At 34.3% G+C, this 22,900-nt stretch overlaps 1 protein-coding gene across 1 annotated transcript in view; it reads right to left on the bottom strand.

Moving 5' to 3' along the window:
• LOC128993875 (Krueppel-like factor 6) overlaps positions 1–22,900 on the bottom strand; it is a 488,263-nt gene that overhangs the window by 66,138 nt on the left and 399,225 nt on the right. The window contains exon 2 of the mRNA XM_054417938.1: positions 13,673–14,339. Coding sequence (XP_054273913.1) covers positions 13,673–14,339 — 667 coding nt within the window. The remainder of the gene's footprint in view (positions 1–13,672; positions 14,340–22,900) is intronic.

Below are 22,900 nucleotides of genomic sequence, written 5' to 3'. Positions count from 1 at the left end.
ATAGATCTAAAAAAAGTATTTTTTGAAAATATTTCTAGAACGGATAACGGAAGTGTTTTTAAACAAAGCTACAGATAATGCAAACCAAGGTATGGATTCAGAGAGAGTTTTTAATTAAGGAACTTTTATCAGTAACGCAGAGTAAAGTCGGCCATTCCGTGAGGGTTATGTTGGTAGCCTAACAGTTTTTCGGGGAAAGAAACATTCTCTTTCCCTTTTTAACGAGAATCGAGCCGGCATGAGGAGAGGCGCTCTTACCGGGGAAGAAATGCACTAAAGTGCGCTTAGTGGCGCTGGAGCTTCGGAAACCAAATTAGCGACTACAAAATAGCAATTAGGCCAACTGATGGAGTACCTTGTGCTCGCTAATTCGATAATCTGTTTGGCGAAGGCACTGTATTTTTAATGAGGCCAGGCAGCCCGGCTGTGCAGCTGATTAAGACTAACTTTATCTAGGTTCGCTCTCTGTCAATTAACTCACCTCGGCTTTTTACTCCGACACCGTTTTAGCCTTACACATCCATCTAAAGACGCAGACGCTCCTTCCAACTCACATACCACATAACTTGGCGCGCTCCGGAAAATTGGAGGGAAATTGAAAAGTCGGGAAACAGTAGAACGAGAGATTTATTCGGGTACAAATAACTTGAGCTATCTCCACAACTGGATTTATTACTTGGAACTTCTTTGAGTAAAACACTCAGTAAGATAAAAATCCGCTTGGTCTGGAATGTGTTCACAGCACTTAAGTGATTCTGTTTGTATCGACACTGGTATAAGAATATTAGTAATGGATGTGGCCGAAAAGTTGCTTAAGTCGAATATTCAATATCTGCATACATCTTAATGTACAGTAAAACACTTACTGTAAATATTTTTTCTAAGAAATGGAGATATGGGATTCATATTGGCAATATGTCGCATTCTAAAAGTTTTTTATGACAAGCCTGAGTAGCCGATTGGGTATTGCAAACATTAAACCACAGGTTTGTAATTGATCGAAGGTACTGTATTTAAAACCTATTCGTAATCTCTCAAATATTATAGCCTTCAACTATGCTCTACAAAACATTTAGAGGATTCCATTATGTAAGGCTGAATTTCACTTCGACTTTTTACTCATTTAGTTTAACGAAAAGTATTTGCTAGTTGATAAAGAAATGCTGAGCACAATTAAACCTACCCAAGCAAATAATACAATTGTATGATCAAATTTAACTTGTTAGTACAACGCGTACATTCGACAAAGAAAGAAACAGGCACACCAAGTTACGAAACATAAAGTAATGCAAATTTCTTCCGCAAACAAACTTGTTGGATTCTCAGGGGGATAATTCATCAAATTACCCCATCGCTAGGCATTCGCTAACAAAGGACGCGATGGGAAGACACGTCCAGTCTTTTAATTAAGACGACCCGGAGGCCGACATAATACGAAACGAGCTTAAATAGCGGTACAAGGTATTCTTTAAAGGGGGCGAACGTGGACGGACTGTAAAAAGGAAGTGGGGGGCTAAGACAGACCACTGTCTGAAATCGTGATAATATGGGATGTGAGGTACCATCGAAACGTATGCTCATATTGAACACATGTTGCCAACAAAAGAGCTTTATTGAATGGATGAAGTCACTACAAAATTATTAATATAACAGAGGTCCTATAACAAACTCATTGTACGATTTTAAAATCAGTGTAACGCCAAAATTACTGTACAGAAATATTAGAAAATAGCTACTTCCCTATAGGGAAATTCGCTAAAAAGTGGTTACCTGTAAAAAAGAGTGATGGGCTGTATTGATATAAAGTCATATGGGAATCCATGATCAAAAATACTATTACACTGACCCAAAATCACTGCAACACAACACAACACAAGCCAACAATGGAAGCTATATTGCTAACGAAAGGAGATGAAAAGAAAACATTGTAACACTGTTTGAGAACAGAGATATATTCAAAATAATTATAACACTAACCCAAACTTACTTTACCACATGACTACATGTGAAAAGATCTATTATTGCAAGTGAGAGAAATACACTAAAACAGATATATATTTAATCAACAAAGCGGAATGTTATACCAAAACCATGTAACAATAAATGAGCTACTTCTAGCGAAAGGAGATTTAGAAAATGGAAAACTGTAAACTTTATGTTGATAAAAAAGAGCTAATTAAAATAACACTGACCTAAAATTACTTTAACGCCAATAATCGGTAACAAAGAATGGTACGTTTTTAACGAGGAACTTTTGCCTTTGAAAAGAGGGTTTAGATAAAACACAATAACATTATTTTATAACAAAGATCTAATTTAAGCACTAACCCAAATTACTCTGAAATAACTTTACCCAACCCAAAAATACATCCGATTCGACAACGTTGCAAAATGAACAAACAGATACATACTACAGATCAAATTTATCTCTAAACCTGGAATTGTGTCTAAAGCTGTCAAAACAGCGCGTTGTTTAGGTGTGAAACTACCCCTGAAATAATCCCCTTCGTCGGTATCCAGCCTGAATCGCCAATTGTAAAAATAACGGCTCCAATATTAATGCCAGTGCATTTAAAACAATCGATCGTTGCAAAATATAGAATTAAATGTACAATGTTTACAGGAGATGTTAAGCACATTTTTAACTCGTAATTTATTAGGTAATGTTTATTATGTGTTACAAAGACCAACACAACAGGCCTATCGGAACAAGAGGCCGGTCATTTCACAAATACGCCGTAATGGCAATGTTATTGAGAATTATTTATGGCTGTGTCACCGGCATACCCACGTTATAATACACCGGCCACCGCTATATCATTTGCGGGATAACATACAGAGAATAGTGTTCGCCGTTACCTACCTATTTACGATGCTGGCTATAACTGCACCATTTGCAGTTTTTAAACGTATTGGTTCAATTAGGATGTTATTTAATTTACTCAAAGCATAGTTGATGATAAGGTCGGTAGTGTAATTTTCTTTCAGTTTGGCAAGTTAAAATATTTGTGTAACAAAAACTTGTATTTAATCGTATCAGATTCTGCAATTGTGTGTTAATTGAACTCATTTCTTCATTTTAAAACAGCAGCCTTGATACAGAAATTAAATTTAAACTTGTAGATAATGTAAAAGGCCTAAGTATAATAATTAAACGTTCTACACCATAGGCACTAAAAATTACATATTCGAAAAACATTATTATTTCAATAATTAATTACAAACAGTAGTTCTTTGATTCTTAGTTAGAAATGCACACAGATGTATAGCTAATTAAACATTAACTCGCTGTCTTTGATTGATCAAATGTCGTCACAAAGCTCAGAGAAGGACTTTCATTTTGCAAGCATTTTTACTGAAATTAAATTAATCTCGGACCCTCCCGCTATTGGGATCTGAAGATCGATGAAAAGTTGATCTTGTTTCAATTGCGATGGCTTTTTACTAAAGAGAAGCGGGAAATCGATGGCAATTTCGAAGTGGAGGACATGCTGCACCGATTGTCAAATCACAAATACTCCTAGTTTTATGTTCAAAGCTACATTTGTCTGTCAGACTCATTTTGAGTTAGGGAAACACACTTTAACTAATTGATAACGTACAACAGTGAATATGGAAATTAGTGACTGATAAGATTATCTAACAAATTAAATACAAATTTTACGCAAATGTGTCATGTAGTCTCTTTTCAAGTTCAATTTACAATTTTGTTAGTGGTTAAATTATTTTACGCGAGTTGCGTACACTACTTTACCTACGACGGTGTTTTAATTACTAAAAATCACTACTCATAACTTCTAAGAGAGGTTATGATTTTGTTTATAGCCTCTAATTGCCACTAACAGTGATGCAACGAAATATTGTATCAAATACTAATTGCACCAATCAACAATTAAATTGGCCTGAACAGCTGATTAGTTGAATTTCGAATCATTACAATTTTGCTTCTCCTCTCTCAATCCTTGAACCGCATTGGTCCGTTACCCGTGTTGTTATGAGTAAAACTATGCTGTTATGAAATTAAACAATGCTGTTATGAGATACTTTTCAATTCTAAAAACTGTACTGAAACGGCTACTTTAAAAAAACGGTCGTAGGTAAATAGTGTTAACGACACTCGTGAAAGTTTTTAAGGCAATCGCCAAGGCTCGTACCTTAAATTTTCTACTCGTGTCGTTAACACTATCTTTACGCAATCGTTGCGTTAACTACTATAAAAAACCTAACGTTGTATGATCGCATTTAGCCTTTTAATGAGTTTCTATAAATCAACTACGTGTTTACGTTGTATAATTGCCTTTGTATAAGTAGACTTGTATGTATGAAACCAACCAGCCGTTTGTTTATTTTTACTCAAAGATAACCCCAGCGAATGAGCATGGAGGTAAACACTCTTGAGGTAGAATTATTTATTTTATTTGTAACACTGCACAATGATAGTAATAAAGTTCCACTTTTAGTACAAAGCTTTCACTCAGAAGTAAATAAGAAACTTAATTCCCACGTTTAAGTCGACAAAACATTTCACTCGAGCCTCCGCAGTTGTCAAGTATGATTTAATTTTGTTCTACTGTATAGACATTTTTTTTATTATGTCAAATAAAATGACAGCAAACATGAGTAAAAGCTTGTACTAAGAGATATTTCATTTGATTGGTAAAAAAACTTACACAAATTTTGCCTTAACGAAAACCTATTGGTTGTTTTCGACCTATTTCCGGAGATTTAGTTAGGTGCGGGAAATAAGAATTTTTCAAGGCCCAACTACATGGGCTTTGAACACAAATAATTAAATCACCACATTTTTAGTATACCAGTTTACTAAATCGAATCAGATTTAGTTACCAACCCTGATAATCAGAAACCTTTTAGCTCACCACTCTTTAATATTTATGTAACCTCATTGCTCTGAATTGCTATTTGCAATCCAACAAACATGTAAAAAGTTCCAAGCTTTGAAAACGTGACAAGCTTAGTTCACTTAATCGCTTCTGAAACACGGATTGACTTTTAAAAAGTTTAAAACTGGTCGCGAGAAAGAGTTTGTTCATTTCAAAATCGCTCCGTCTAGCCCAGCCAGCTCATTGTAAATGTATGCCTCCAGGGAGCAAAAGTATTCTTTAAGGTTCCCCAGAACGCACCTTATTATGCACTCTCCTTAAATCATGTATAAAGGTGACTTGTATGTAATACGGTGCCTCGGGTCTTACCTCCTCCCCCCACCTTCCCACCACTAGTCTACAGTAGTCTGCTTGTAACGCAGTGTTGTACGACGCAAAGAACCCTAATATGAATGCCGAGATAGACGTCACGAAAAGGCTAAGGAAGTAGCTTAAAGTATCAGATATTGGTAAGTTTAATTTAAATAACTTAGGTAAATTCTATTATTGTAGTCGACGGCGAGAGAAAACTAATTCTATAAGTATTACATTTTGTAATTTGAAACTTTTCCTTCACGATAATAATACGATTTTAATAAATACGACCAAGTATTTACTATGACATTTTTTATGTTTTCAAGTAACTATTGTAAACATTTCCCCAAAACCAAGGAACCCCCTCCATTTCCTTTTTTACCTTTTTCCAATTGTGATGGAAATCGTCTCGTATGGCATGAATGATAAAAAAAACAAAATGATCTTTTACCGTGGCCAAACTGAAATAGCTCTAACTTGACTTCAGTTTAACCATAAAGGTGATTGATATGATCTACCTTTATTACACTGTGGACGATACATCTACAATGAGTATGTTGAATCTATGGCTTCATTTACACATTGACAAACCTTTTAAATAGCTTAAGATGTTTCAAACACTGAGGAGTTTTCAATTTCACCTCAGACCCAGGAGTAACATGGAGGGAGGCTCAGAAACAATAAACCCCTCACCTTGGAGGTAAATGATGTCGGAATGCTGTGGGCGAACTAATGTCAGTGCGGTCCATGAATGAAGACGTCTGTGCCAAGATTGGGTACCAAGACTGACGGATACTGCTACTCTAACTCTACTCACCCGCCATTGTTGTCTCACGAAATAGAAATGTTAACTAATTTTGATACATTTCAAATGTTCAATAAGCTATCAATTTAAAATGTTCAAATAGTTTTTGCATGAAGTTCAACCATATTTACAGGAAGCTTGATATTGAGATGAGTACAAGATTACCAACCAGATTATCACAATGTTTAACGGGGTTTGGGATAGAACCTGTAGTAGGAAGTTTTGTTTGATGGTAACCACTAATTCAGAAACTAAAATGAATACATCATACAAATAGAGAGCACAACGGGGAAAAATTTTGCAAATTCGGTTACTTTATGTTCCGCGTTTAAAGGTTTCCCAAGTTAATTAAGTGTCAATATTAGCACTGTTATGTCAAAAAAACAAAAGCCACTAAAACGGGATGTATAATGAAAATTTCAGCTGACTTTTACAAAAATATACTTTAGTAAAAAAGGGACTATAAAGTAAAAACAGTTAAACAACAACAAAAAGTTGGCATTGTGAGTTGTGTCAGTAGTGTGTTGTGGTATTACGAAATCATTATGTGTTCGGAAGAGAGAGTTATGTAGCAATATTGAAGAAAAAAGGAGAAGAACCAATGGCAAGAGACAATTGTTTTGATCAATAACACTAGTTAAAATCACGGTTCATCATTTTATTAGGCACTCGCGTCACATAATTGTGAAATTCGAGTAGAGTCGCATGAAAGCGATTAAATTATCTTCCGCCGAGAAAAACGAATGACATACACATTGAAAACTCAACACATGTTTTCAAAACGATATCACCGTTCTCCCTAACTGAGACGAGTTGTTATGTAGTAGGGTAGTAGGAAGCAATTATTTCCGTTACCGCGGGCTGGAGTTAGAAGGGAGAACTCAGACGATGCAGTTACTGTGAAGCATCTGGCAAGAAGCGACTCTACGCACCTGACAACGTTCAACGATCTGGCAGTTCTTGCTCGGCTAATGACTCACGCCAACATTGTCAACTTTCTATGTGGATTGTTGAGAAATGACTACAGCAGTATTGATTGAAATAAATCAATTCTCACTTGATTGAGTAAATAATGTAGATGAGCCAAATAACGTTACACACACAGGAGTGGACGGTTTAAGCGCTTTTCAGTTTGTTTTTTTATTAGGATAGAAAAACTTTCTATACTACATATTGACTGTTTAGTAGAAAAACGATGAGATAATATTGTCAACTAATTATGAAGCTGCTAATATAATTAATAAATCAACCCTAAAAACAGCCACAGAACAGTTTATGCTGTAGTCAGTGTTGTTAGAAGCATACACATGTGTATTTGATCAAGTATGCTGAATTATTGTCGAATTGGCCTAATTATAATTATATTGTATATATAATTATATTTGAACAAGCCTTATGTGTGAAATTCGGCATCAAATATCATTTGGGTTTTAGGGTCATAAGAAATTAAACCTTTATTTGAAGGTGTTCTGTCCAAAAATGTATACTTACACAATATTGATATTTACCATTTCGGGGTTTCACAAATCAATTACAATATCAATTATCCAAATTCTTTTATTAGAACCCGTTTGGAAATTATCTAGCATCTCAATCTAACTAGGAACTCTTAAAAGTTACCAGCATTGTGTATTTTAAAACTCAAAATGACATTCTCTTTCATACAAATCATTGATTCTTCCCCAAACTGAAACCAACAAGTCCAACAACGACTAACGCACGTCGTAGAGTAAATTTAAAATATAAAAAAATGAGACCTTTCAGTGAACATAACAATACGAGAGAGAAGTAGTTTGGAGAGTTCCATTAAAGTATCGAGAAGATGGAGGGAGCAGGAACAGCAGACATTGCCGCGGGCCAAGCAAAGAACAGGCTCACCACAGTGTCCTGCACGTTAAAACTCGTCTTGGTATTGTGGCGAAGATTATTGGGAGAAATGTTTCTCTATGGGAAAAATGTTGTTGAAAAGTATTCAGCAATGAACTGTGTTTTGATTTGATTTTGCATTTTAGAGGTGGATGACATTATAAAAGGATATTGATTGATATTGTATGTTTTTATATGTAACGGGAGATCTGCAATGAGAAAGTTCTCCTTTAGAGAGACTTATTTTTTTGCATGTAAGTTACCCAGCTTAAAATGGGCTCTAACTATCCAGGACATAATTCAATTACTATAATCACTAGACCAGACTCTTACTCAATAAATACGTGGAAAATTGTACCGCATTAAAACGTGTCAATGCTAATTGTGATATTCTATTGTTTATTATAATAATTTCACTTTTGTAGGGACACACATAATTTGGGTTGGAATAAATATATTTTCAACTTTATCGGCACAATAGAACAATTAAATCATTGGATTTAATTCAAGTTAATTTTTTAAACAGTAATATAAATTAGTAAATTTTATGTCATTGTAGGTAGTTGTTGAAGATCGTTTGTGCAAATAGATTGCACAAAATGTAGATTTAAATATACGAATTTGTGGTTTGAAAACTGTTCTCTACCGTTGGGATTACAATAAATGATCTCTGCTAAAAAACCAGTCAATCCTAATGTGAAACAAAGCTGTTACCTCATTAATACACTCATAGTTCACTACTTGTCTCGTGTATCAGTTAAACAGTCAATTTATCAACTATTCAGTTGGAACGAAAATATTAAAATATAATGATTTTAACTGTACAAGGTGAACGGTTAACGCTAAAATTTGGTGCCGTATAAAATAATCTATTTAAAAACAGACTAAAGCAAGTTTTACAATCTAAGCGAACAAGCATGAAACGCTAAAGTGGGGTTGACATGACGACGGGGTCGCAATAGAGCAAGGCATCCAACTCCCAACTATGGTAAAATATGGCTTTTTGGGCCGATATCGTAAATCTTCGGGCACTGCGACAACTTTCTTTCCTTTTCCGTTTTTTAAAGGGCTCTCGGAAATAATTGTTCTTAATGGCTTCTACTTAACCCTCACCAACGGCCCGACGCCGAGTACTCTTGAGGTAAGAACATTTGTCGCCGGTTCGGGTGTAATTTGTCTTTGAATAAACAAAATAATTCCAAGTTATTCTTAGTTGAATGATCATTTAGTTTGTTGTTCCACAGAAATCGTAACAAAGTGGCGTGGGGTAAAAAAATGCAAGTACTGAATAAATAATACTATTTATTACAATTTATTCTTGAATTAATGATCATTTGCTTTGTTTCCTTTCAGGAAAATTTCTCAAAATGGATTAGTGATAAAACAATACAATTATTGAATAATCAAGTTACAAGAATTATTTAAACTCGTTAAATTAATGATAGATACTTAAGTTTACTTTATTTTTTTGATAACTTGAAGAAATGTTTTGAGATAAAACAATACAAGAAGTAAATAAAAATGTACGAAATTGACTAGAATGATCTCTAAGCAACTTGAGTTTTTAAGTTGACACAATATAAATCTGGACAATTTGTTGAAAAAATAGCTACTGGCAACCATGGTATAGTTTTGGTATCCTACAGTATTGGTCACGGATGATGTTCTGAAGCATCGGACTCAAAACCAACCTTTTACCAAAAACCGAAATAGCTAAAAAGCTATGTGATAATGGCCCAGGATTTCTAATCCTACCTTAAGTTGTAAATCCACTTGTCAAGAAAATAGATAAAAATCCCCTTTAAACGAGAAGTTTTAAGGCATTAGAAAACTTCATCTGCTGCAAAAAAACATACAGTAAATAATCTAAACACACAAAAAATTAATCCTCTCGTAAATTGTACTTATCCAATCCTCTTTAAGGGGGACATTTCTCTGTATACGAAAACTTCCACCAAAGCCACACAACTTCTCATTAGTCTTTATAAAGTTGGTATTACTGATTATCTTATGTTTTAGACAGTGTTATCTCAGTAATGCACGCACCGCTAATGGTACGAGCGTAATCGCTCCGCTCAAGATACAAACGACGCGCCAAACCCTCACACATTAGACGCGACGGCGAGCAATATTTTAAACGAAAGTTAGATAAATATCGTTTGTCAGCCGCTCGAGACGGATCTTAGCTCGTCACAAGCTCATTTGAATAATGTTCCCTCCCAAAGTGTCTTTCTTGTATTTTCCGTTGTGGTAGTGAGCTAATATTCAGGTGGTTTGTAGTAAGAAGGGGTGCAGAAAAAAAGTATAAGATAGTAGAATTGCAATGTTACTTTGGTTACTTGTTTTAAAGATAATTTTTGCAAGAAGTAAGTGCAAGCTACGGAAACACCTGCTGGCGAGTAATATCATAGACAAATAGAATTAAATATAGACTGTCAGCCGTGCAGCGGTTACCATGGTTACCATAGGTTCTAGCGCACACCGTTGGGAGCACCATGCAGTAACGGCGTACGCGCTACGTAACTACACGGCGCTCCCAGCACTGTGCGCCAGAACCTATGGTAGCCATGGTAACCGCTGCAAGGCTGACAGTCTATATTTAATTCTTTTTGTCCATGGTAATATTTATTATTTAACTAAAAGAGCACAAAAATGTTGATAACGTTGTTAAACAAAATGATGTTTGTAGCTGTCACGGTATGATAGCGCTAGAGTACTCGAGACAAATGTTGTGTCAATGAACACGCTACTGAACAGTGGAGATGCCTTGTTGAATTCTTAACTTTTTGTGAAGGAATAATAAGATCAGTTATATACAGAAATTGTACGTTAGAAAACTATTATCGTTTTTAAAGAACACATAAATGGAATTCAAACCAACAGTGTTGTTTCCTAATGTTGCCAGCTTAGTGTTTCTACACTAAGTTACACATTATGGTTGTATTTTTGTAAAATGTATGTGTGTTTGCGATAAATAACCTGATCGCTAATTATTTTGTTAAAAACCATTAAAATATTACGTCCGCCAATTTGTAATTGTAAAAACAAAGCCAATCCTCGAATATGTGTATAAAAATACAGTACAACTAATTAAATAAGAGTAAAGGAGTAGGTGCTATTTAGCAAGAGTGTAGTGGGATTATAAGATACGCATTTTATCTAAAAACTTGGTAATTGGGATAAAATAAGGCAAGATAACACAAGAGTATACCTGGGATTATTGTGAGTAGGTTTCATTCAGATTCAAAACGTTTTTCTACCCGGTAAGATTCAATTAAAGCAAATGGAACTAAATGGAAATATTTGTTGGAATGTTTTAGAATCACTTTGTTTCATCAGTAAAATCACGGGATGGCCGATAATTAATAAAACATATCCAAATTTTGCTGTCTGGTTTTTAGATATTTTGGAGAATGGATAAATTTATATTTTGTAATGCTACTCTTGATTTTTAACGTTCATTAATCATTAAAATACGTATCATTAAAGTTATATTAGTAAAATATTCGCATTTCCCTACAATTCAAAGATAACCATAATACTTTGAGACGGTAAGACAGTTTTCGCCCCGTTATTTTCTCATACTGTAATTAATTTTTACCACATTTAGGGTAATGTTTTTCTTCATTCTGAGTACATAAAGACATTGATGTATTCGGCATTGTAACTTGCTTTGTTTTATAACCTCGAGTATAGATTATAATAAATTGACAATGTAAAGACATGAATTGTAAGTAAAAAATATTGATTCCAAGTCATAAGACAAAAACGTTATTAAGGTACTGAGTCAATTAAATTTTTATTAAATATTACGTGACAATGAAATATTTTTTAAACCAGAAGCCAAATTATTGTTAGACAGCTACATATGATGAACGAACATATTTTAATGTGCGTGTTACTTCAATATCATTTTCCAGGATAAAATTTGAACATAATATAGTCAAACATAAAAAAAGGAATCGGCCAACACGATTGTGGTGTGAATAAATTAGTTTATTGTAGAAAACTGGTATACGATAATCATTTATAGAAGAAATTAGATTTAACTTGGCGCGGCACTCGCATGGCCATATTGATACACCTTATTGCATTCTACATCATATTTGTTACGCCATAATGTACTTTGCACTGATTCTTTTTCTACATAATTGATTTTATACCATTTTCTACCATCGTCAGTTTTTACTGAACATTCCACAGAGGTTTCCCACATCTATGTGACCTATGGAAGCGTTGTACAGGTTGTATAGGCTTACAGTTATAGGCAGACCAGAATGACCCAATCTTTACAAAGCATTCTTGGTTTACATTTTTACTTTTATCAACAACCAATTTTCTCCGGGGAACACAAAGCAGTGTTTACAGCTATTCAATAGGGTTTCTACTCTTATCACTTTCGTTAAAGCTTTGCTCAATTTGTACAACACAAAACGAGCTTGGGTTCCTTCACAGGCGAGAAAAACGTTCATTTGGAAAATCTCCTCGGGTATTTTGAGGTTATGTAAAAACAGAACCGTTTTAGAAGTCTTAAAACAAAGTTACATAACAGTATAATTAAGTAGTACATTATTAATACATTTTACTGCGTATTCAGTAATTGATCCAAGTATATCGTTTGTTAAACGAAATGTCAATAAAAATTTGTACTGTCATACTAAATGTGAACGCTCAATTGTATTAAATAGTCATAGTTTAATAAACGCAACGTGTTCTTTTTTCATTTTTTCAATTTAATAAGTTAACTTACCTTATGTATATATATAAAACTGTAGGCCTATACACTTTTGCGACTTTATTTGTAATTAATTGTTGTTTGCACTTTATTATTAAAACCCAGTTAAGAATGCTATATATAATTAAATGGTAAAATTAGATAAATCAGAGTAAAATCATTAGTAAAATCAGACTTATTTAAGTCTTAACGTATTAAGAAAGAAAAGATTTACTTTAGTATCCAGTCAAGGTACTTCAGGTGAAGTTGCATCATTTTTATCAGAGCTAATATTATATTATCTTCCAGTAATTTGTAAGTCAGTAATGCGTTTTTCGAATAAACTGCTAGAATCGATTCCATTAAACTAGAACACGATGTGTGCAACTTTATACAGACCACGAGTTATTTAGCAAAATAAGCTTGACGAGAGTATGTTGCCTACTTTATCCCTTGTTTTGTTACACGAATAGTTCAAAAGTTCGACTGTTGTGTAAGAGAGAATACCCTTTAGTGCAACAGCACTTACTTTGTTGTTTACTTAAACTTTGCGTCTTTGAGACCTTCCTCGGAAAAGTGAGCCCTTTTACAAGGGATATAACAATACACTCTATATCTATAATCGGAGGAACGAGACTTCACGGTGGACATACTACCGAGAATCTCGGTTTGTTATAGAACCGGGGGCTACATAAGCATTTGATAAATATGTTTCATGTCCGGTAAGGCTAAAATGCTTTTATTTCAACTTGACGTTTTTCTCGATTTAGAAGGTGAGTACCTTAAGGAGAGGGTTGCTTATGCTTTTAGTTTCACTATTATATCATGTGATAATAGATCTATAGTGACTTAGGACATTACTCATAACTCATATATTTTTTATACTACTCAGATAATTTAATATGAGTAAATATTTAAACCTTATTATTATTTTAAAGTGGACGTTTCTCTCGAACTAGGTGATAAATTCTGGTACAGGCGCTTAAAATAGTCTTGCTTCGTTTTTGGTTACTCTGTTAGTGAAAACATAAACAAATAGTAGACATAATTTTTAAGTTTAGACATTATGACAAATTTGAACAAATGACTCACCCGTATGCGTCCTTTGGTGGGCTTTGAGGTGGGAACTTTTCGTGTAGACCTTTTTGCAGTTGGGGTACTGACACTTGTGGATCTTCCTCCTAGAGTCCGGCGAGTGATCCAGCCGTGCGTGTAGTCTTGAGGAGGAGTCGGACACTGAGATGAGCCTCGCTACGGACGAGTTACGCGCCGTTAGCCTCACTATGGGAACCGACAAAAGTCCTCCGACCTCGCCACAACTACTGCTACTGTTGCTGTGACCTTGACCGGACTCGGGGGAGGAAGGGGGGGTGAGGTTGGGGAGGATCGACTCCCCCGCGGACGACGCTCTCGCGACGAACCTCAGCTCCATCTGGTTGGTGGAGGTCTCGTCGTAGTAGTCGTCATCGTCGTCGTCCACAGGCTCCTTCTTGACGAGAACTGCGCAGGAGACGCTGCTGTCCCAACTGACCCCGCTACACGCTGAGCTGGCACTGCTGAGTGACAGTGAGTCCAGGTGACGCTCGCTGAGGTTCAACTCGTCCAGGGTCAGCGGGTTGACCACTTCCACCTTGGTCCAGGAGGTGAGTGGTCCGGGTGCGGTGAAGAGGTTCCACGGCGTGTCGAGGTCCGTGGGTAGCTTCTTGTACGACTGCAGCTTCGGCTCGTCCTTCAGGTAACGTTCCATCTCGTAGCACGTCTGCAACAAACGTTACAGTTACAACAAGGAAGATTCGACATATCTTAAGCATTATTTACGTATTTAAATACTATACATTACTAAGACTATCTTTAACCTGCTTAGTATTTACAATTTGTTTGAATTACCTGGTTAAAATCACGCAAATACATAGCTTTTAAAGTAAAAAGATGAAAATCACAATAAGAAGAAACCCTCATTCACAAAAAAACGTTAAGGAGTGTACAGAAGAATTCTTTGTTCAGTAGGTGAGATCGTAGCACTATAAAGAAGGATTCAACTCTGAGGGTAAATATAAAATGTATTTAGGTTTTTTCACTTGAACAGTATAAGATCATTATGTAATAAGACATTTACATTTTATATCGGCTTCTTTTACAAATCAAAATAAAAATCTCTCGGTTTTATCAATCACAGTATCGATAGTTGGCACATAACACATAGCACATTACCAAACGACTTAAAACTTAAATTTGGAAAAAGTGCGAATAAATATTACATAGAGGTTTACCATGGACGTAAACCAGAATTGTAAACGTATAATGTTCAATAGCCGAACGCATTGCTCCAATTACCATGTTAATCAACAAGAGAGTAAATATCAACGCGAATTACTGGAGGCGAGAAAACACCGCCCACTCTCACCAGCAATACACATTTATGCGTAAAATATCCGACGCTGAAAACAATACACAATAAACAAAGGGAAACAAACTGAATTAAAAGGTTGGTTTGTAATTTTTAACAGTCATTGTAAACAGGTGTGAAAATTGTTGCTTTCAATCAACCTGTGACCACAGAGGCAAATATTGACGTGGGGTCAGATGCAAATATAAATAAAATATGAGGGAACGGTGGACTGAATAAATAAAACAACGACCCCGATTTGTTGCGGGAATATATCAACCCGTAGTTTTTTAATGAAAACAATCTTTTGTAATCAAGACATTTCTGGATGTTGTCATTCCCAGTAGAAATTCAAACCTTTGATTTTCGCATGACCCTATGTGGCAGGAAAAGAGACAAATATTTTGTTAATCGGACCTAATTTTGTTTCTATTCTGTGATGTGTGTATACAAATATAACAGTTGACAGTTCTTTGGGCGATAGTTTTAACACAGCTTAAATAATTTAGGGAATCAGTTGTTGCTTTTATAATGTTCTGGACTACAATCTGATGCTCCATGAATATATGACGTACCTTTCTCATTGAGGTTACTTTTACAATAACCTGGAATATATTAGAAACAACACTAACTTTTCTTTTATGAATGAAGGATAAAGCGCAGATAGAATAATATGAGGAGAACACTAATAGATAAAGGGTAAAGGAGTTATGGGAGGATAGGAGAAGATAACGATTAAAGGTAAAATGGAGGAATAGTGGAAAGGTGGAGAGAATTATCAATAAAATAGAGAACAAAGTATAGGAGACGTAGTGGACAGAGAGGAACGGAATGATAGGATAACAAGTATAGGAGAGGATGATGGGTAAAAGGAGAAAAAGAAAGATTAATCTCAAGTCACGATCTGAACTCGGATAACACAATATAAAATACCTGTAGAGCAGAGCAGAGCTACCTTTATTAAGCGAGTTTCATATCAACCAAGTCAAACAAAAACTTGGCCAGGATAGTATTTTATGAGATTCTTTGATGCTGAAAAAGCTGCTGCGGACACGACCTATCCTTGGTTCATCCATACTACACAGAAGGCGTGCCAGTACAGGCAAACAATTATTTTTAGTTCTTAGTTAAGGAAATTTACCAATGTATGAGTGGCGTATCCTGTTTTATATGCGGAAAAATCAGTCACAGTATTGATAAAAGCGACTCAGTAAAAAACCATAGGTGATTGGTCAGATTTGAACACGAGGTCTCAAGACAAAAGTCTTGCTCTTATCTTCTACACCAGCCGCATCCCATCAGTACTACTGCAATCCGTATACAAATATTTACGGCCTATTTTACACTACAGCCAAAACGGTTTTACTATGTACAAGACTGGCACAAACAACACTAAATCCTAATCTAAATTATGAATTTTTGAAAAACATTTATGATCGAAATAAAGAAATTGTAAATAAAAATGTTGAAAATTTTGTTATAGATATATAAAAACTATAAATAAAAAGTGGTTTGTACAAAATAAATTAGTTCTCTTCTTAATGCTCAGCTTTTAACACGAATATCATATATAATCAAGTCAAATTGACTAATTGAGAGTATTTATAAGGAATTTATCATTTAAACCGATAAATTGGACAACTAATCAAGAAAACTGACAAAAGAATTTTCATTACTATAATCACTAGCTTTACGTAATATAAAGCAAACAATCAATCCGTTTTCCCAACTACGTGTTGTCAGAACGATTTTTCCCGCCAAACGTGATACAGACCCTATCGAGAGATACAGATACGTACCAACCCTATTTTACATAAATGACCCCTACAACGCGCGTAAACTAACATGTCACATATGCTAGTGATGATTTGTTGCATAACCAATTTATTGTCATAGAAGAGGGCTGCTATATTTTGCTGGCCGGCCCAACACACACACACACACTTAACCACACATATCGAGATGTATATACGACATGAACAGTGTTTCGGCATGTGTTGTCACCAAAATATGCTTCTAAACTGTAAGTGAAATGTAAGCAAAGAATTTAGAGACTTGCAAACTCAAGCTACGTGTTTTCAATGAGGAGAAATGTTAAAAAATTAATGAAATAGCTAATATACACTGTTAGTTAAAAATGGATGGAGAAAAATACAGTGATAGTAAGGGTGTGCTGTTTTTATTCAGTAACAAAATGTGCATAGAGTACTATTCGCAAATACATAAATCAAATGCTTAGTGTGGGCTGAAATAAACAATTCTTTATTCCTAATAGGGCTGACTACAATTTTTTTAAGTATAGACAACTTTGACACCCTGTAAAATGTGATTATGTAATAATTTTGATAATAAATGCATCAGCGATTGCCTTGTTTATTAAATTACCAAAAAAGTTCCATAATATGGGTTTAAAGATTTGATGAAGAATATACATTGAAAGTTAACTCTTTCTATCGTATATCATTGTACTATCCATTAGTAATAGCAGATTAGTAGGGTAAGTTAAAATATTTAGTGATATATTATTACAGCAATAGCAAAAAATATTAAAAGACTTTACATTTATAATTTGATTCAGATATAATTTAAGTATTATGAACGAATCTTTCAATCTATAGAGATTATTCCAACTATGACATATTAAAATAAGCTATAACACTCGTATGAATATATTATTGCACGAATGTATTTTGCGAAAGCAATATGCATATTGCATCGTACGTAGTTGTGTTTCATATTGTACATAACAGTGTAATTCTATTCTGTAGAGATGTGTATCGTAACGTAAACTACAATGAACGTGTAGTGTAAAGAGATGAGGGGAATAATGGTAATTGTTAAGGCTTACATTATTTGAAAATTATTCACGTTTAAAAACTTAATTCAAATCAATATTAAAAATTAATTAGTTAAACATTTAAAATAATACTATACGGTGGGTTGAGAAATATTTTGTGGCATATGTAAAAAAAGAGGAAAATCTTCATGGCCAAAACAAAACGAGTTTTGTGATATCAAATAACAGCGTTAAAAGGTTCAATTCAATTAAATCTAAGCTTGTAAAACTGGCTTTTGTTACAGAGTTCGTTGTTGGAAATTTTCACTTACGACTTGTAAGAATTCAGCACGCGAAACTAGCACAATGAGCTTGGTTATTTAAGACAGGGGGAGGGGTTGAGGGGGGGGGGGGTGCAGTGCATAATGAAAATGCAAGTCGCGTAGTCCATAATGCTGTTCTAACTCATAACAGGGCCGAACTTCGTCTGGCTGGTGGACAAATTTAGAGAAAACGTGCGTTTTATGTCTATGAAAATTACTACGAGTTTTTTAATAACACTTTTGTATAATCTTTAGCGGAATTTTACAAGTGGTTATAGTGCTTGCCTTACCGAACGATTTGTAATCGTAATTTTTGGACAAACGAATAAAGGAAATGAACGCATTGTGACATTATTGTGGAACAGTGTCGTGTTACTTTACGAAATTTATCAGTATTTACTAATTTCATGTCGGTATTATAACCTCTGGATCACCAATAAATATTTAAATGGTGTATACATCTGCTTCACAATCTTTTTAAATTGCTTGCAGAAATTAGTCTCGGCACCGAGTTGGTGCAATGTTTAGGACAACGATCATGTAATATACCACCAACAAACAACAAGTGTTTGAATTAATGGTCTTCTGAAAAGGATAACCACAATACTATATCTTTGTTAAGCCTAAAAATGGCAACAAATCTGTACCAAAACTAGTTGCTGTAAGCTATTTGAAGGATTATAGTTAAACATGCACTTATACGATTTTAATATTACTAATAGCTTAAAACTATTATACAAAAAGGTACATTTCTAATAACCGCACTTAGGTCCTCAAACAGTCACAAGTAAGAGATTAATTAAAATTAAACATTTTTGGCCCACAAAAAGTAAGTATTTGATCTCTCAAGTACAAAGAGTTCAACAAGTTTCATACGGAATACATAAACTGTTTGATCTAAATCCAAACTAAATTACGACAAAATGTAACTGCACTATACAATGAAAATCTTTTTTAGCGAATCATACACTCTCAGGAGTCTTAGTTATTACAATATACTCTTACTCGTTATTTAAGTTGTTCTTTTAATTTTAAAACTGAACAGAGTCTGTATTAAGAGTAATTTTAGTATTTATGTGGTACTTTTGGTCATAATTATCTCTATGGATTACCTACATAAGCATATTACAATAGAATCAAATGAATTATCTTTGAATTGGAAATGTTTACCAACATTATATGAAAGTTCGTGGTTAATGTCTTAGTCTTACCTAAAAAACACAAGATTACACTGTAAAAAAAATGCACTTTTATAATTTCTAGGTATATAGTCTATAGTTTGGTATGTTGACGGGATGTGATTGACACTCATTGAATCGGCGTTAGCCTTAAATTGTGATCAATAAAAATTTTCCTGAAAGTTAATCACTTTCGATTTTCATGTATCTGTGCAGTATTCTTTTATTTAGTTTCGGGTAAAACAGCAAACCTATGTACCAATTGCAGATATAATCTTGTCAAAGAGGGTGGCTGTAGTATCTGGGCATACTCTACATGTGTTGCTCTCGCTTTACCAGTTAATATGTCCACGTTCCACTTCCCGTGGCACTCAATCATTTATTTACATAGCCGCTTACTTCCATTTGTAGTTACCGCAACCTAATATACATTATCATAACTAAACAGCACACAAGAAACTATGAACGCTAATAATTAATTTAGTGTGGTGATAAAATTATCGTGTAAACAGAAACTTAAATGATAGGTTTTTGGAAGATAAAATCCAATGATTTGCTATGCTGACCAAGTAAATAAGCTTGCTTCATCTTAAAGAAAACTAAGAAACTATGTTGTTGCTTAAGAAGTATTTTCGTTTGTATTTTAACGTGATAAAAACTTTCAAAGGTTTTAAGCTAGGATTGAAATTTTAAAAATCGTTAATTATTTGATCTGAAATTATTAAAACCTGTCTACTTTTTGTGATATCCTAAGAATTGAACCCGTCGACCCCTCACACCAAAGATTAAAACATCGTCACACTCACTTTCACATAATTTTGTTTCATTAAATCCATCCCAACAATATCCAACACAAAAACCGACGAAATGCAAAACGCCATTTATTCTTCAGCCAGGTTAGGCAAATGTACATAAATGCTTCCGGAATTGAATGAAAACACGGGATATAATTTCCTCAAGAAAGAGGCATAATAAATTCAAATGCGAAAGATGATGAGGCGCGGGCGGGGGTCCAGCTAAACATAAAACTGTCATTTGGTATTCAGTCTCTCGTCCTACAATATCTGCCACATAACGGGCGCTATTTATTACGGCAGCGTATTATACGACAACATTAGAAAGATCGGTTCAATTTATATCCCGGATCTTCATTCTGTTTACCTAGTTTATGTTTACTACGTAGAGATTCAACCCACAACACGATAGATATCTTGCAAGAGGGTTGTATTTGAAATACTGTTATTGTATGAAAATTCGTTTCGGTAACTGGTGGGGTTCAAAATACTACACCAACGGTTGAGTTTTAGTTTATGAGCCAGTGTATGAATTTAAGTTGAACATTTTATATTCGTGTGTCTTAATTTCGCTACAACTGAAGAGGCATAGTTCGTGGGTCCAAATTAATTTAATTTTTTTATCGTACAATCTTACGAAGTCGTCAGAGATCCTAATCTGTGAAAGACAAACTAATATATACCACATAACATTTATTAACGTTTACGAATTTAAATTTTATGTTCATTTCAATTCCGGTTTAAGGACTAGAAAAATAATATCTTATACATTTTTTTGAGATCGATTGAAAAAAAAAGATTTATTGTTACCAAATGTAACATAAAAGTGCGGATTATAAAACGAGCTGTTACTGTGTTTATTCCGTGTATTGCAGCAAGTAGGGGTTTGTAATTTAAATTTCTCAGTAGACAAATCAATGCAAGATCCATCGCAATGCGGATCTGAAGTACGTGGTTCTGTTTCTTCGGAAGTTGTAAAGATGATAAAAGAAAACAAACTTGATCAGCGATTCACTTTGAGTTGGTCAAACAAAATCAGCCGATGATGTAATTAATATAGTCAGCGGTTGAGGTGGAGTGGAAATGCGCGAGAAAATCTAACGAACTGAAAACCGACCGCGTCGCTCAACTTTTGAATCAACAATTTGAGATTTAAATCGGACCAAGGAGAATATTACTGTTGACCAAGGCAGAGTAAAGTTGTATCATTTACTATAAGTCAAAAGTTGTTTTTAATCTAACACTTTAAAATATTGAGTGTAATTTTATAGGTAGCTTAGTTTTCACAAGCATAACGCTAGTGATTAAATCATTAGCATAATCCATGAAGAAATTAAACCCATTTGAGAAATGACTTGTACCATCCATTATTCCCTACTATTTCCTTCTAATGCTGTCTACTCTTATGGAATATGTGATACTGCGCTGTTATAATAATAGAATTCCACGCCCAAAAACATTTAGTTTTGAAATACTGTGTCAATATTTAATTGTAGAACTATAAAATTTTAAACGTCTTCAATCACTTTTTATTAAATTTGTGTGATGGCTATTTTAACAAAAATAAGAATGTAAGATGGGCAAAGTGCCTTGTGTAGTTACCTTGGTGGTTGCCAAGAACATCTGTTTTTTTTACAGAATATTTATTGAAAGCCCGAAGCTCAAGGTCAGCCGTTCCGAAACGAATCAGCTGATCAGATAATCAGCTGTTCCAATAAGCACTATCACTACTCTACAATTTAAAATTTTTACTAACCATTTTATTTCGGACTAAACATATCATAGACAAATGATTTGTTGCTTTATACGTTTATTTTCCTATACAATAATTAAATAAGTCAACCAAAATATACTGTATTTAAAAATAAACCTAAATAGAGACAGTTAAATCTAAATAATAATTTAAAAGTACAAAAAGCCAACTAAATTAAAATGAAATAACTGAAACAAGGATTAACACTGGTCAAATACAATTGGGTTAATAATTAGAGGGAACGGTGGTAAAACTAAATCATGTAAACAAAATCAACCCTAAGTACAGACTGTAGACGGTTGACCAGACGAAGGCGTTACACTCACTTACAGTTACTCGCATTTACATTTACACTTACCTCCCCCCTCCCCCCCCCCCCCCCCAGCGAGGCAGTCGGAATAATATTATCGTCCCGGGGAAATTATATTAACTCTGTTCCAGAAAATCCCTGCTGTCGGACAAATTTATCAAGTTTTATCCTAATAAGCATATGGCAAGAAACACGGTTTATGTTCTTTCGAATATTATATGAATTTATTGCGTTTAACATGTTTTAATGCGCGAATTTAAAGTTTTGATTAGAACAACGTTAGACAACTTATACAAATAGTTAGTTTGCTAATATACTTAAATAGTTTTGAAGTGTTGCAAGACGTTGCATCCGTTAAACTACTCACGGAAATTATTTGGGTTAAAAACACACATAGGAGGTGTTCCCATCTCAATTTATTTTTGAAATAAAAAATGAAGATATTAAAATGCCAAGGAATACATAAAACGTAATGGAATATTTAAAACATAATAATAGCTGATTTCGATGGAAACTAAAAATAAAACGACTGAGGATGGAAATGTTATAGGTAATTTGTAAGTTGTATAGTAGTAAATTTGCATTGTTTTTTGTGTTTAACGTTGATTGGATTTTTTTCGTTTTCCAGGGAACGATCTTTAACATGTTCTAGTTACTTTGTAACGTCAACCTTTTTTTACATAGCATCATTAATTGATTGACTAACAAACAGCACTGGTACAAAATTATTTGGATCAATTCGTAAAAAACTGTGCAACTGTTAACACAAACTCGAGCGAATTAAAAAAGCAACTAAAATA

The sequence above is a fragment of the Macrosteles quadrilineatus genome, unplaced genomic scaffold, assembly GCF_028750875.1.
Source record: "Macrosteles quadrilineatus isolate MER2022 unplaced genomic scaffold, UCM_ALF_1.0 Scaffold_5__1_contigs__length_97177068, whole genome shotgun sequence".
NCBI classification, from domain to species: domain Eukaryota; kingdom Metazoa; phylum Arthropoda; class Insecta; order Hemiptera; family Cicadellidae; genus Macrosteles; species Macrosteles quadrilineatus.
Note: the sequence above shows the minus strand (reverse complement) of the source record. Positions and strands in the feature narration are given on the sequence as shown.